The following is a 13,091-nucleotide window of genomic DNA, read 5'->3' as shown; positions in this document are numbered from 1 at the left end:
TGATATTCTGCAAAGATGTCTTCAGAAGAGCCTTGTATTTATTAGTGAGATCATCCCTGAGGTTGAATCAAACGTTAACTTGTTTTGAGTTATTCTAGCTTTCTACATTATTTTAAGTCAAGCTGACTGAACTGCTGTCAGAATCTAGGAGTGATAGATCAGAGAAGATAATGCAGTTGACAACTTTAGTTTGACACATATACGCATATACGCATTGGATCATGAGAGAAAGGGAGGCCTATGGCAGATATCGAGGGTTCAAAACAGCAGAAGCCCGAGAGGCATATAGATTGCATAAGAGGGAACTTAAAAAGGAAACTACAAGAGCAAAAAGAGGACACAAAAGGATACTAACAGAAAGGAAAATCCTAAGTTGGTTTACAAATAAAGATAATAACTTAACTAGGGAAAGAGTAGGGATCATTAAAGACAGTTAATACTTCTTATTATTTAATAAAATAACAGTTCTTAATGAATACTTTGTTCACTAGTGAGAGGAATGATGTGGGTATCAAAATCAGAGAGGGGGACAGTGATAAAATTAAATAAAGTAACAGAGACAGAGAGGATGTTCTGAGTGGTCTGGCAGGCTTAAAAAGTCGACAAATCTCCAGGGCCAGATGAAATGTATCCCAGGATGTTGAGTAAGGCAAGGGAGGAAATAGCAGGGGCACGGGTAATATTTTTCAGTTCCTCTCTGGTCAAACGTGAGGTGCCAGAGGACAGGAGGACAGTCAATGCAGTGCCGTTAGTCAAGAAGGAAGGAAAACATAAACCAGGAAACTACAGGCCAGTCAGTGTTGAGGAAATTATTGTAAGCAACTCTGAGGGACAGAATTAATCTGCATTTGGAAGAATCAATGAACAGGGATCATAGATTTAAAGTAAGGGGCAGGAGGTTTAGAGGAGATGTGAGGACAAATCTTTTTACCCAGAGGGTGGTGGGAGTTTGGAACTCGCTGCTTGAATGGATGGTGAAGGGAGAGACCCTCATAATATTTTAGAAGTATTTAGATGTGCACTTGAAATGCCAAGGCACACAATACTATGGGCCAAGAGCTAGGAAATGGGATTAGAATAGTTAGGTGGTTGTTTTTGACTGGCACAGGCTCAATGGCCGAAGGGCCTTTTCTGTGCTGTATGACTCCAAGACTGTTTTATTTTTACAATGAAATAAAGCCACCAATCACTGATTAGCAATTGAGTAAACAGGTTGTGGGTTCATTTATTGAGACTAGGCACATGACAACAGATATAAATGGATATAAAGCTTGAAGACCCCAGCAGCAGAGCTGTATTGTGTGCTCTGCTTTAAGCAAAAGTGAAACAAAAACTGATCACACGACACATTCCCTTTCTCCTATCCCTGAAAGGCATATTACAGCTGACAACAATACACTTAGTGATAGTCAATGGGGTGGACAAATGGCTCTCCAATTATATCAGACTGCATTGAATTAATGGAAAGTAAGGTAATAAAATTGAATCATTCCAAAATCAGGTGACCTGATTACCATTGGCACCAGCTACAGTTGATGGTCCTTTGAACTTCATTGCAATTGGATTATTGATTTTATACTTTACAAAGATTTCCTTGTACAAATCTACATAATATTGTCCACGTGACAACTGTAGTGAGTACCAAGCATGAAAAATGAAATGCTTAATTTTACCAGTTTGAGGTATGGGCATTTGAATGCAACTCTCCAACACTGGAATAGGGGCAAAATACATAGTTCAATTTGTTATTAGTGAGGTAGAGCCAGTTTCTTTGGCTGCATTCATTTTCCAATTGAAGCCAGCTGGTTGACGATCAAGCTTTTGTTCAGAAGGGGACTAATATGCTGTCCACCTAGCCACCTGTTCTATGTAATGGATCCTACCCTTTGTAGAAATCTGCCAACTGAGTCATTGCTATTAATGACAGAATCATCAGTTCTGTGGGGACAACAACCTTCCTTTTCTGGCCTGTAAACCAAACACTTGGACTGACAATAGGTTGTGAAAGATATATGCTTTCCAACTTGGATTACTTTGTAATTGTCATGGGCTGTGATACAGAAGCAACATTACAGTAATAAAGCTGCTTAATTTCCAAAGTGCTTTTATCTTTGACCCAAAACTGTTCAACAAAAGTTCCCAAAATCTAAATTCTTGCGGGACAAAGTGGTCTCTTGAGGGGAACTTCTATCCCCTCAACGTGGCCCAAGCTGAAATACTGGGCTAGTATTTCACCTTGGGCCACGTTGAGGGGATAGAAGTTCCCTCTTCCCATTGACATTAATAGTTCAGTGTGTAATGAATTTGAGCTATTTCAGTCTAGATCCCATGTGAGCCAGGGCCCACAGCACACAAATGCATCTAATTCAGGAGATAGAGTAGAGGGAGCTTTATTCTGGATCTAGTTGCAATATTACCTGACCCGGGAGTGGGTGCTGAAACGGGGAGCTGTATTCTCCATCTCGTCGCGCCAGATTTCTGGTTCAGCACGCAGACGGGATGCTCCGTTTCGCCATCTGGTCAATGGGGTTTCCCATTATGTGGCAGCCCCACGCCGTCGGGATACCCCCGGCTTGTAGGCAAAATGGATAATCTCGCCAGCGGAGAATCCATCCCAGGGTGCTTGAAATGGAAAGTGTCCATCCCCAAGCACTGATCACACTTCCGTTTGATGAGCACAAATATGTCCATGTTTTATGAAAGGGGAAAATGTTTTGGATGCACTGGGTAGGTCAAGCAGCTTCTGCTAAGAGAAAAACAGCATTAACGGGCAAAGTTCTCTGGCCTCCCCATGGCATGTTACTTGGTGGCGGGAGGTGGCCTGCCGTTGGCTGGCAGCGGGATCTTCCCACTGAATCCACACCGTGCCGCCAGGAAATGCGTGGAGCGGGGGTGCACCGTCGATGGGACTAGAAGATTCCACCAGTGTGAACAGCCGGAAGATCTCGGCCATCGTTTCAGCTCAAAGACCTTCCATCAAAGCCCCGAAATATTATCAGATTTATAAATGACAGTGGAACACTAAATTCTTCCTCATTGCAATATAATCGCAAACACTTTAATCGCCTTTTTGCAGGTTTCTATAAAGATCTCCATAGACATTCCTCAACATTCCCAGAGGTTGAAAAAACATGTGAAAAGTGGTGATTTCAAATGGACAAATAAAAAATTATAAAAAATAAATACAGAAGATAGATAAAATATCTAACAACAAAAGGGAAATATTGGCATTTGCCAACAGGCAAAAAGTTCTCTGTATAGTTTATAAAAAACATTTTCGGCTTGCAATGCTAACAATTAATAACACTTAAATAAACACTTGAAATGGTCTCCATTCTGTTGCAATCATGCATTCTTATTGTATTTCCGTACGTTTTCTTTCCATTTGTAATTCTTCGTTTTTTTCCCCCCAAAAGTGAAAAAGGCAATTGAGCTGAAGTCCAGAGGGGTCAAAATGCTTCCCAGTAAGGACAGCAACCACAAGAATTCTGTCTGTAAGTCCATTTTTTTTCATTTTTTGATCATCAGTCAATAACATGTAAAGTGATTATCTCCAAAAGGTGGGGTTGAATCATAATTCTGTTAATCTTTTCTTTAATGCACACTTGTTTTAACATTAGAAAAACAGACTATTATTTAAATGAGAGAGACTGCAGAATGCTGCAGTACAGAGAGGTTTGGATGCCCTTGCTCATGAACCACAAGAGTTTAGAAGGCAGGTACAGCAACTAATTAGGAAGGCAAGTGAATGTTAACCTTAATTGCAAGGGAAATGGAATATAAAAGCAGGAGTGTTTTGCTGCAGCTATTCCATGGTGAGAAATACCTGGAGTACTGTGTACAGCTCTGACCTCCTTACAAACAATGAACAAAGAACAAAGAAATGTACAGCACAGGAACAGGCCCTTCGGCCCTCCAAGCCTGCGCCGACCATGCTGCCCGTCTAAATTAAAATCTTCTCACTTCCGGGTCCCTATCCCTCTATTCCCATCCTATTCATGTATTTGGCAAGATGCTCCTTAAACGTCACTATCGTCCCTGCTTCCACCACCCGCTCCAGCAGCGCGTTCCAGGCACCCACTACCCTCTGTGTGAAAAACTTGCCTCGAACCTCTCTTCTAAACCTTGCCCCTCGCACCTTAAATCTATGCCCCCTAGTAATTGACCCCCCTACCCTGGGAACAAGTCTCTGACTATCCACTCTGTCTATGCTGCTCATAATTTTGTAGACCTCTATCGGGTCGCCCCTCAACCTCCTTCGTTCCAGTGAGAAAAGGAAAGATATACTTGCATTCAAAATTGTTCAGAGAACGCCCCTTTGACTGATCCCTGGGATGAAGGGGTTGTCTTATGAGGAAAGGTTGAACAGGTTGGGCCTGTATTCATTGGAGTTTAGACGAATGAATGGTGATCTTCGAAGATTCTGTGGGGCTTGACAGGCCAGATGCTGAGAGGATGTTTCTTTTCATGGGACTGAAGGGGACACAGTTTAAAAAGAAAGGGCCTTCTTTTTAAAACAGAGAGAGGCGTAATCCTTCACCTGGACGATCATTAGCCTTTGGGATTCACTTCCATAGAGAGCAGCAGGGCCTGAGTTATTGAATACATGGCAGATTTCCGGTCAACAGGGGAGTTTAGGATTATGAGGGGCAGGCAGGAAAGCAAAGTTAAGATCACCATCAGATCAACCATGATGAAGTCAAATTATGGAGCAGGCTTGATCAGCTGAATGGACTACTCCTACTCTTATTTCTCACCATCTAGGCTGAAGAATTTAATTGTGTATTGAAATATTGCCTTCATAATGAGTAAGATGCTTTTTAGTGTACATGCTTAAAGTTTCTAATAGTCACATGATATGCACAGGTCCAAATTATTTGATTTTATTTCCTTCATGGTGCAATGAAATATGATCTTGAATAAACCTAACAAGCAGAGCAATAATTTGCTGTGTTGAACTTTTTATTGTTATTTTGGATGATTTAGAGCATGACTAACATATTTGCTGGCCTACAGGAGACTACAGAGTGTTGAAGCATCCCTTAGTAGTTAAGGAGCTTAGGGTCAATATCACCATCAATCAACAATATTAAACTGACAACCAAACTAGTCAGCATCTTTGTTGGCCCAAGGTACTATTTTGTGTGGGATTACGTAGACTATAGTGCACAGAAAAGGGACATTTGACAAAACCAGTCCATTCTGGTATTTATGCTCCACTTGAGCAGCCTCCTCCTTTTCTCAGCTACATCTGTCAGCAGAACGCTTGTAAGATGTATATTTAATAAGGACATGGGGCGGGGGGTGGGGAGTGGTCCACACTGACTAAAAATAAGAACAAGTTTCATTAATAAACAGGATATGTACACTTCCCGGTACCCCTACTGGATTTCTCTCTGGTCAGTGCCTTACTCGCCAATCAGAAATATATTGAGTAATTGGGCTAACTCGCCCCTAGCTGGGGTGGGGGATGGGTGGAGGGGTGGGGGAGGAGGGGGAGGAGTGGGGGTACACATATTCTGCAAGGAGCATGGGTTAGGCAAGTATTCCAATGCTGTATGTCTCTTGTGGGATATTACAGTAACCCTCTACCCCGATAAGTTACTCTACTATTTGGACATGAGAATTATGAAAAATATTGAAACAACACCCAAAGCTGAGTTTAGACACTAATTACCAGTACTAAGGCTTGGACAATACAATACTCCCATTACATTGTGACCTTTAAAAATACAACGATGCAAATCTATTAAAGAGATTCATCGATATGATTTTCCAGCCAGCAATTAACCTCCTGCCATTTGTACATTTTTGCAGCTGATTAAGCTGCCCTACTTGAACTTTGAATGGCTCTTTGCAATGATTTTTATATCTTTCTTTCCAAGGTGGGAGAGATGTTCTTTGTCAAGATCATACCATGCTATCAAAATCCAGCTGAAGCTAGAAATGTCAAATTAAGTCTCTAATTCTTTGTTCAAACTACAATATTAGAGAATGCTTTACAATGCCCATCTGTTTAAACTTCTTTAAGTAATTCCATCCTTCATAGGTGTTAATATGAAGATCTTGATCAGTAAATAGAATAGTATGTTCCTTCCTTGGTTAGAGGCTGCGTATATATACACACACACACACACACACACGCACAGACAGGCCAGTTTTTATCACTCCATCACAGTTTTCAGAACAATTAAGTTAGCTAATGTGGTGATATGCATATGTATAGCAATGTATATAGTTGGATATATGACCTTCAACCAGCAGGTGGGGACGGTGATTCACCATGTGACTCCACAGCTCCACAGATTAGGAGTTGGTAGTAGGTCATACTGGAGGACAGTTGCTTCAGATGTAGCTCCAGCAGAATTCACTTATTTATTACCGTCTGTATAAGTGTTCATTGGATTTCTTTCCACGCGTTCATTTTGTCAATAAATTACCTTACTAGTCAAAGAACTATATGTTCTGTGTGCATCTTTACCACGGCCACAACACAGAATATAACATGGTACCAAGAGTGTAAAATAATTGAAAATAACTATGGAGAAGACAAGACAAAACAGACTGAAGAAAGAAAAAGAAAATTCTTCCTCCTACCTGGTAAACTACGGGAAACTGGAAGTCAATGCACGGAAAGACTGTGAAGTTAGATGTGGAAGGACTGATGACAATTCACCAGCTTCAAGTCACCAGTAATGTAGATGAGAATTGACGTGTTTTAAGCAGCAATTCAAACTCTATATTGTAGCCCTTGACCTGCAGGCACAGCCTGAAAAGAGGCCAATTGCGTTGCTGCTTACAGTGGCAGGTACTCAGCAATTGAAATTTACAATACCGTCGCGTTCGACGGCGAAGCATAAAGCAAAACCTTCGATGAAGTAATAGAATACTTTGGTCGACATTGCTCCCCGGAAAGAAATGAAACATTGCAGCGGTATTTCTTTCGCACACGTACTCAGGAGGCGGACGAATCGTTCGTTAGTTTCTAACCGACTTGTGGTTGAAGGCGCAGTCGTGCAATTTTAATACATTAAAGACGTTGTGATCCGTGATCAGGTGGTGTTTGGGATATCGAATGATAAGGTACACAAGAGGCTTTTGAGGGAAGAAGACCTTCAATTAGAAAACACTTTGGAGATTTGTCATGCGAACAAGCTAGCTGCACCAGCAGATCAGTACGTTCAACCTGAAACATTTTGGCGCCAATGCACAAGAAGACGCCAGCATCGTAAGCTTAGTGACAATTCCAATAAGAAATGTGGTCAGCCAACCAGATCTGCCATTTTGTGCCATGATGCGGCAACTGACATGAGCCATGGCAATGTCCAGCTATTGGGAAGGAGTGTTCAAAGTGTGGCAGAACAAATCATTTTGCGAAGCAATGTTTTTCACGTCCAACCAGATTAGCCAACGTGGTTGAGATGTGCATTGAAGACCTGTTTTTCATTGATTCATTAATCTGGGCGAGATTCTCCGCTACCCGGCGTGTCGGGGAGTCCCGGCGGGATGGAGTGGTGTGAACCACTCCGGCGTCGGGCCGCCCCAAAGGTGCGGAATCCTCTGCACCCTCAGGGGCTAGGCCCGCACCTTTTGGGGGCTAGGCCCACCCGGAGTGGTTGGCGCCCCGCCGGCTGGCGTGGAAGGCCTTTGACGCCACGCCAGCCGGGGCCGAAGGGACTCCGCCAGCTGGCGCGGGTCCGCGCATGCACAGGAGCATCAGGAACTGCTGATGTCATCCCCGCGCATGCGCAGGGTGGGGGTTCACCTACGCGTCGGCCATGGCGGAGGCTGATGGTCGGCGCATAGGAAAAGAGTGCCCCCATGGCATAGGGCAGCCCGCAGATCGGTGGGCCCCGATCGCGGGCCACGCCTCCGTGGGGGCACCCCCCAGGACCAGATCGCCACCCCCCCCAGGATTCCGGAGCCCGCCAGGTCCCGCCAGTAAGGGACCTGTTTCAGGTTGAGCGTACAAAATATTTCAGGTTGAGTGTACTGATCTGCTGGTGCAGCTCGTGCTGGTGCGGCCAATTTACGCCGGCGGGACTGGCATAGAAGCAGCGGGACTTTGGCCCATCGCGTGCCAGAGAATAGCCGGGGGGGGGACCGCCGACTGGCGCGGCGCGATTCCCGCCCCGCTGAATCTCCAGTGCCAGAGAATTTGGAAGCTGGCAGGAGCGGGATTCGCGCTGCCCCCCGCCGATTCTCCGACCCGGCGGGGGGTCGGAGAATCCCAACCCTGATTTTGACGGAGGACATGATAGGTTTGAATATGCAGTCTTACTTACCAGTTGCGGCAATAGTGATGGTGATGCTGATACCATGGAAGACAGATGGACAATTCCATTGATGCTGGATGGCATTTTAATTAAATGCAAGCTTGGCATGGGAGCGAGGGCCAACCTTCTCAGTTTCACAGATTTGATCAGGCTGAGAGTCAAACCGACAGTCATCAATCATCAGTCATCAATCAAACAAGTCTGCTGAGAGACTACACTGGGATGGAGATTGCGACATTAGGCGCATGTGAGCTTGCAGCATGGGTACACAACAGAAGTCACACTATATCATTTTCCATTGTGGACACGGAATGGGAGTCTATCATAGGAGCTGAAGCATGTCAGGCACTGAACCTAGTTGAGCAGCTGAACATTCTCGACAGCGCAGCGACAGAGGATCATTGCAAGTGGCAACGAGATGAAGTGGAGCAGTTATCCGATGAGATAAGAGCAAAAGTCAAGGTGGAGGAAGATAAACCAGATGAAGAGATGGAGGAGCCAAAAGCAATTCCAGAATCCTGGTTGACAGTTCTAAAAAAATGTGGATTTGCTCAATGACATGATACAGGGGCATGATGAGCCTTTCTTAAAGCATTTACAAGATTTACAGGTGAAATGTTCAGATCCTGGACAGCCAATGAGTTTTACGCTGGAGTATAAATTTGAGCCAAATGAGTATTAGACAAATGAAGCAGTGACAAAACATACCAGATGGAGTCACAGTCTGATGAGTCTGATTTTTTTTCTTGGATGAACCAGAAATCATTGGATGCACAGGGTGGCAGATCGACTGGAAGAAAGTAAAATATATCACATTGAAAACCATTACAATGAAGCAGAAGCAGGAGGGTCAGAGCACTGGTAGAACAGTTACAAAAACTGTACCAAATGACTCCTTCTTCAATTCTTTTAGTCCTCCTGCAGTACCAGAGGATGGGGAACTGGGTGAAGGTTCTGTGGCAAGACTCGCTGCTGACTTTGAAATTGGCCACTTCTTGCAGGAACACATAATTCCACAAGCAGTGTTGTACTTCACAGGAGAAGCTACAGCAGACGATAATGATGATGATTACGATGGTGATGATTTCGATGATGAAGATTACGATGAGGAAAGTGAAGATGATGAGCCAGAAGAGGAAGACTATGAAAGTTTATCTAGTTTATTTGGCATTAGTGATGAGGTGATAACAAGCAGCATGCAATCTGAGCAGAACAATGACGAGTGTGAAAGTTCGAAGATGGAGCGTGTAGAGGCTGGAAGTGAGATTGCAACAGCAAACAAATTAACTGTGAGCAAATAAACTGTGAACAGCCAAATGGTAACTGAAGAAATAATCCCCATTTTGGAGAAAGTGCCTCCAGAGAAGTACGATGAATTATCGAGGGAAAGGTTCCTGCAATGGACTCCCAAGTATTCGAGGCCAGTCCAAAAAAACACTTGCAGCAAGAACAGGTGAATACATTTTCATGCAGGTCTACAACAACAGATGAATCGTTATATCAGATGAGGATGATCCACTAATTGAGACTCAAACACAAAGTGAAGAAGTATTGAGGACATTGATCTAGCTAAGATACTGGAATGCGAGGGTTTGCAGATCATTCCTGAAGTCGCAAACTTGCCTGCAACTGCGAACGCTCCAAGAGTATGCCAACATTAGATGCCTCACCAGTTGTTGGGCATGCAGTACAGCATTCGAGCGCAAGCACCATGGATCAACCAAAATACCTCAATCCAGCAAAAGCTCCAGAATCACCTATTGTGGCAGTAGTGTCAGAAACAACTTTCACAGCAGATGATCCGGAGACAGCTATTATTGCAGAAGATCCAGAAACAGCTACTCCAGTAGATGATCCAGAAGCAGCTATTGCAGCAAAAGGTCCAGAGACAGCCATTGCTGCAAGGGGTCCAGAAACAGCTAATCCCTTAGCCGAGACCAGCAGCCAGAATGATGCTCTAGGTGCACAGTGAGATGTGAGTGTGAATTGCACTAATTTCACGGATGATGCCACTAAAGCTAAGAAGAAAAGGTGAAGGAAAGTGCTGATTATATAAAAGAGAAGGAAGGGTAAGAGAAGAGTTGAGTACACAGTTGCTCGACTGGGTAGCAGCCGCAACAGTGAAGACACAAACATCAGCAATAAGGCCAATATACAAGAACACACATTGAGTAGGAAGCATTGCTTCAAAAGGCTGAAAGAGTTGGTGACTCAAAGACCAGCCAGAAAACCGGGGCTGGATTCTCCGCCCCGCTGCGCCACATTTCTGGCCCGACCCGTCGGCGGGATTCTCCGTTACGCCGGCCGGTAAATGGGGTTTCCCATTGTGGGGCAGCCCCACGCTGTCGGGAAACCCCCTGGGCGCTGGCAAAATGGAGGATCCCGCCGGCAGAGAATCATGCCCCAGGTCTTTCGAAAGATGAAACAAGATCATGTGTTCGGTTCAGGTTTAGGAGACCAACAAGAAGATGCCATTAACCTGAAAAACTAAACATGTAATGAACTGTGTACAAGGGACACGTTTGAAATTGTAATGTATATCATGTTTTATAATGCACAGTTAGATTTGTTAAACATTCACATTTCCAAATGAAGGGGATGTGGTGATATGCATATGCATCTGCATAGCAATGTATATAGTTGGATGTATGACCTCCAACCAGCAGGTGGAGGCAGTGATCCCTCATGTGACTCCACAGATCAGAAGTTGGTAGTAAGTCATACTCGAGGGCAGTTGCATTAGAAGTAGCTCCAGAAGAATTCACTTATTTGTTACCATCTGTATTAGAGTTTGTTAGTTATCTTTCCACATGTTCATTTTGTTAATCACTATCTTATTAATCAAAGAACTCGATGTTCTGTGCGCTCCTTTACCATAGCCATAACATAGAACATAACAGCGAACAGATATTTTGGCACCGTTTTATTTGTGTACTTGAAGCTTCTCCAAAGTTCTAAATTGGCATAAAAAAATAGCTTTGAAATATATCTGTTCAATGGTTGCAACCCTACTTTGACTTCTGACTCTTTTGCTAAACATTCTATCGCTTTAAAATGTTGCAGACCAATGCCCCTTATTACCTGTGAAGAAATAAAACATCCTTCAGTTGTTAACAGGTTATCTTTCATTCAAAAAGCCCTTTTGGCCTTCACAATACATGTTGGTCAGATTCAGTCAGTTTCTGTGCTCCTGTACACAGCCAGTGGCATTCTGTATTTCATTTTAAGTATTAATGCTCCTCCTGCGTTGAATGAATTCCTCTAATCTCAATCACAAATTTCACTTCAAAGCATGATTAAGTCGGTCAAAGATATTACAGCATCTTCCAGACTCTATTCCCTTCTCCCTCATATGCTTGTCTAGTTCCTTGTTAAATGAATCTATAGTGCTCATTTCAGCCATTCCCTCCGGCACTGATTCTCACCACTTGTTGGCTAAAGAAATTGCTCCTGAATTCTCGGTGACTATCTTATATTGGTGGCCTCTAGTTGTGCTCTTTCACACAAGATGAAGTATTACTGCAGCATCCACTCTATTAAAAACCTTTCTTAATTTTAAAGACCCTTATTAGGTCACCGCTGGCTTCTTTCAAGGGAAAAGAGACCCAGCCTGGCAATCTTTTCCTGATATGTCTACTCAAGCATTTATTGTAATCAGCCTCATAAATCTCTGCACCCCCAGTGCCTCTGTACCATTTTTATAATATGGTAACCAGAACTGTAAGCATGGCCAAAACCAAGATACATGACAGGTTGATTGTAACTTCACTACTTTATAAACCTATCCCTAAAGATGCACTAATTCCCTGTACTAGGTTTGAACTAAACAGTATTCTCATTACAGTGCACCCATTAAAAATACTCCGATGCAGATATGGTACAAGGATCCAAGTCTTGCTTGGTTTCCTCTTTGCTAATCTGCGGAGCGACTTTCATTGTTGGTCTGTGGAACTCAAAAATCCCTTTATTCCTCTTTACCAACTAGATTTGCACCTTCCAAAGTAGTAGTTTTCCCCCTGCTGAAATATACTGCCTCACATTTATGCATGTTTATCTTCATTTACTCATTCTGCAGATTTATCAATGTTCTCCTGTAATTTATTGCATTCTCTTCATTAACTTGGTGTCATCCACAAATTTTGAAATTGTGTTTCTGATTTTAAATCACTAATGTAAATTGTGATCAGCAATGGTGACAGCACTTCCCACCTTCCCACTTCCTGTCTTCTGCCAGTCTGAGTAATGATCTTTATTTCCAACTTTTTCTTTCTGTCAAGTAGCAATCCATTCTGCCACTTCCAACCTTACTCCATATTTTCAAGCTTATTTGTTAGTCTGTTCTGGGGCACCTTATTGAAGACTTTTGGAAAATCCAGTACATCTACAAGATTAGCATTCTCTACTCCCCATTACTTCCTTAAAACATTCAATTAGGCTGGTCAAGCAAGATTTTCCCTTCTGAAATTCATGCTGACTGTTCATTATGATTTTTTTTCATTCTAGATGTTCTTTTATTCTTTCCCTTATTAGGGGTTCCATTATTTCTCTCACCATCAATGTTAAGCTGACTGATCTACAATTTCTGTGTTCTGTCTCCCTTCTTAAATATTAGATTTACTATCTCACAGTACTCTGGCACAGTACCTTTTTCCAACAATTGTTAACTATGTGTGCATTGTCTTTCCTACCTCTTGCCTAGATTATTTTAAAATACATGGATGCAATCGATCCAGATCAGGGATATCCCCCTTGTGCTTGTTTAGTTTATTCAATATTTTATTCAATTATTCAATTATTCAATGTGCATGTCCCATT

At 42.9% G+C, this 13,091-nt stretch overlaps 1 protein-coding gene and 1 pseudogene across 1 annotated transcript in view; both read left to right on the top strand.

Annotated features, from left to right (window-relative positions):
* The window catches only part of LOC140410474 (CUB and sushi domain-containing protein 1-like), a 3,392,839-nt gene that overhangs the window by 2,053,102 nt on the left and 1,326,646 nt on the right, over positions 1-13,091 (top strand). The window contains exon 7 of the mRNA XM_072498599.1: positions 3,417-3,494. Coding sequence (XP_072354700.1) covers positions 3,417-3,494 — 78 coding nt within the window. The remainder of the gene's footprint in view (positions 1-3,416; positions 3,495-13,091) is intronic.
* Positions 6,541-9,577, top strand: LOC140411111 (nucleosome assembly protein 1-like 1; annotated as a pseudogene).

This window comes from Scyliorhinus torazame, chromosome 4, assembly GCF_047496885.1.
Source record: "Scyliorhinus torazame isolate Kashiwa2021f chromosome 4, sScyTor2.1, whole genome shotgun sequence".
In the NCBI taxonomy this organism is placed as follows: Eukaryota; Metazoa; Chordata; class Chondrichthyes; order Carcharhiniformes; family Scyliorhinidae; genus Scyliorhinus; species Scyliorhinus torazame.
This window is presented reverse-complemented; position numbering and strand designations above follow the sequence as displayed.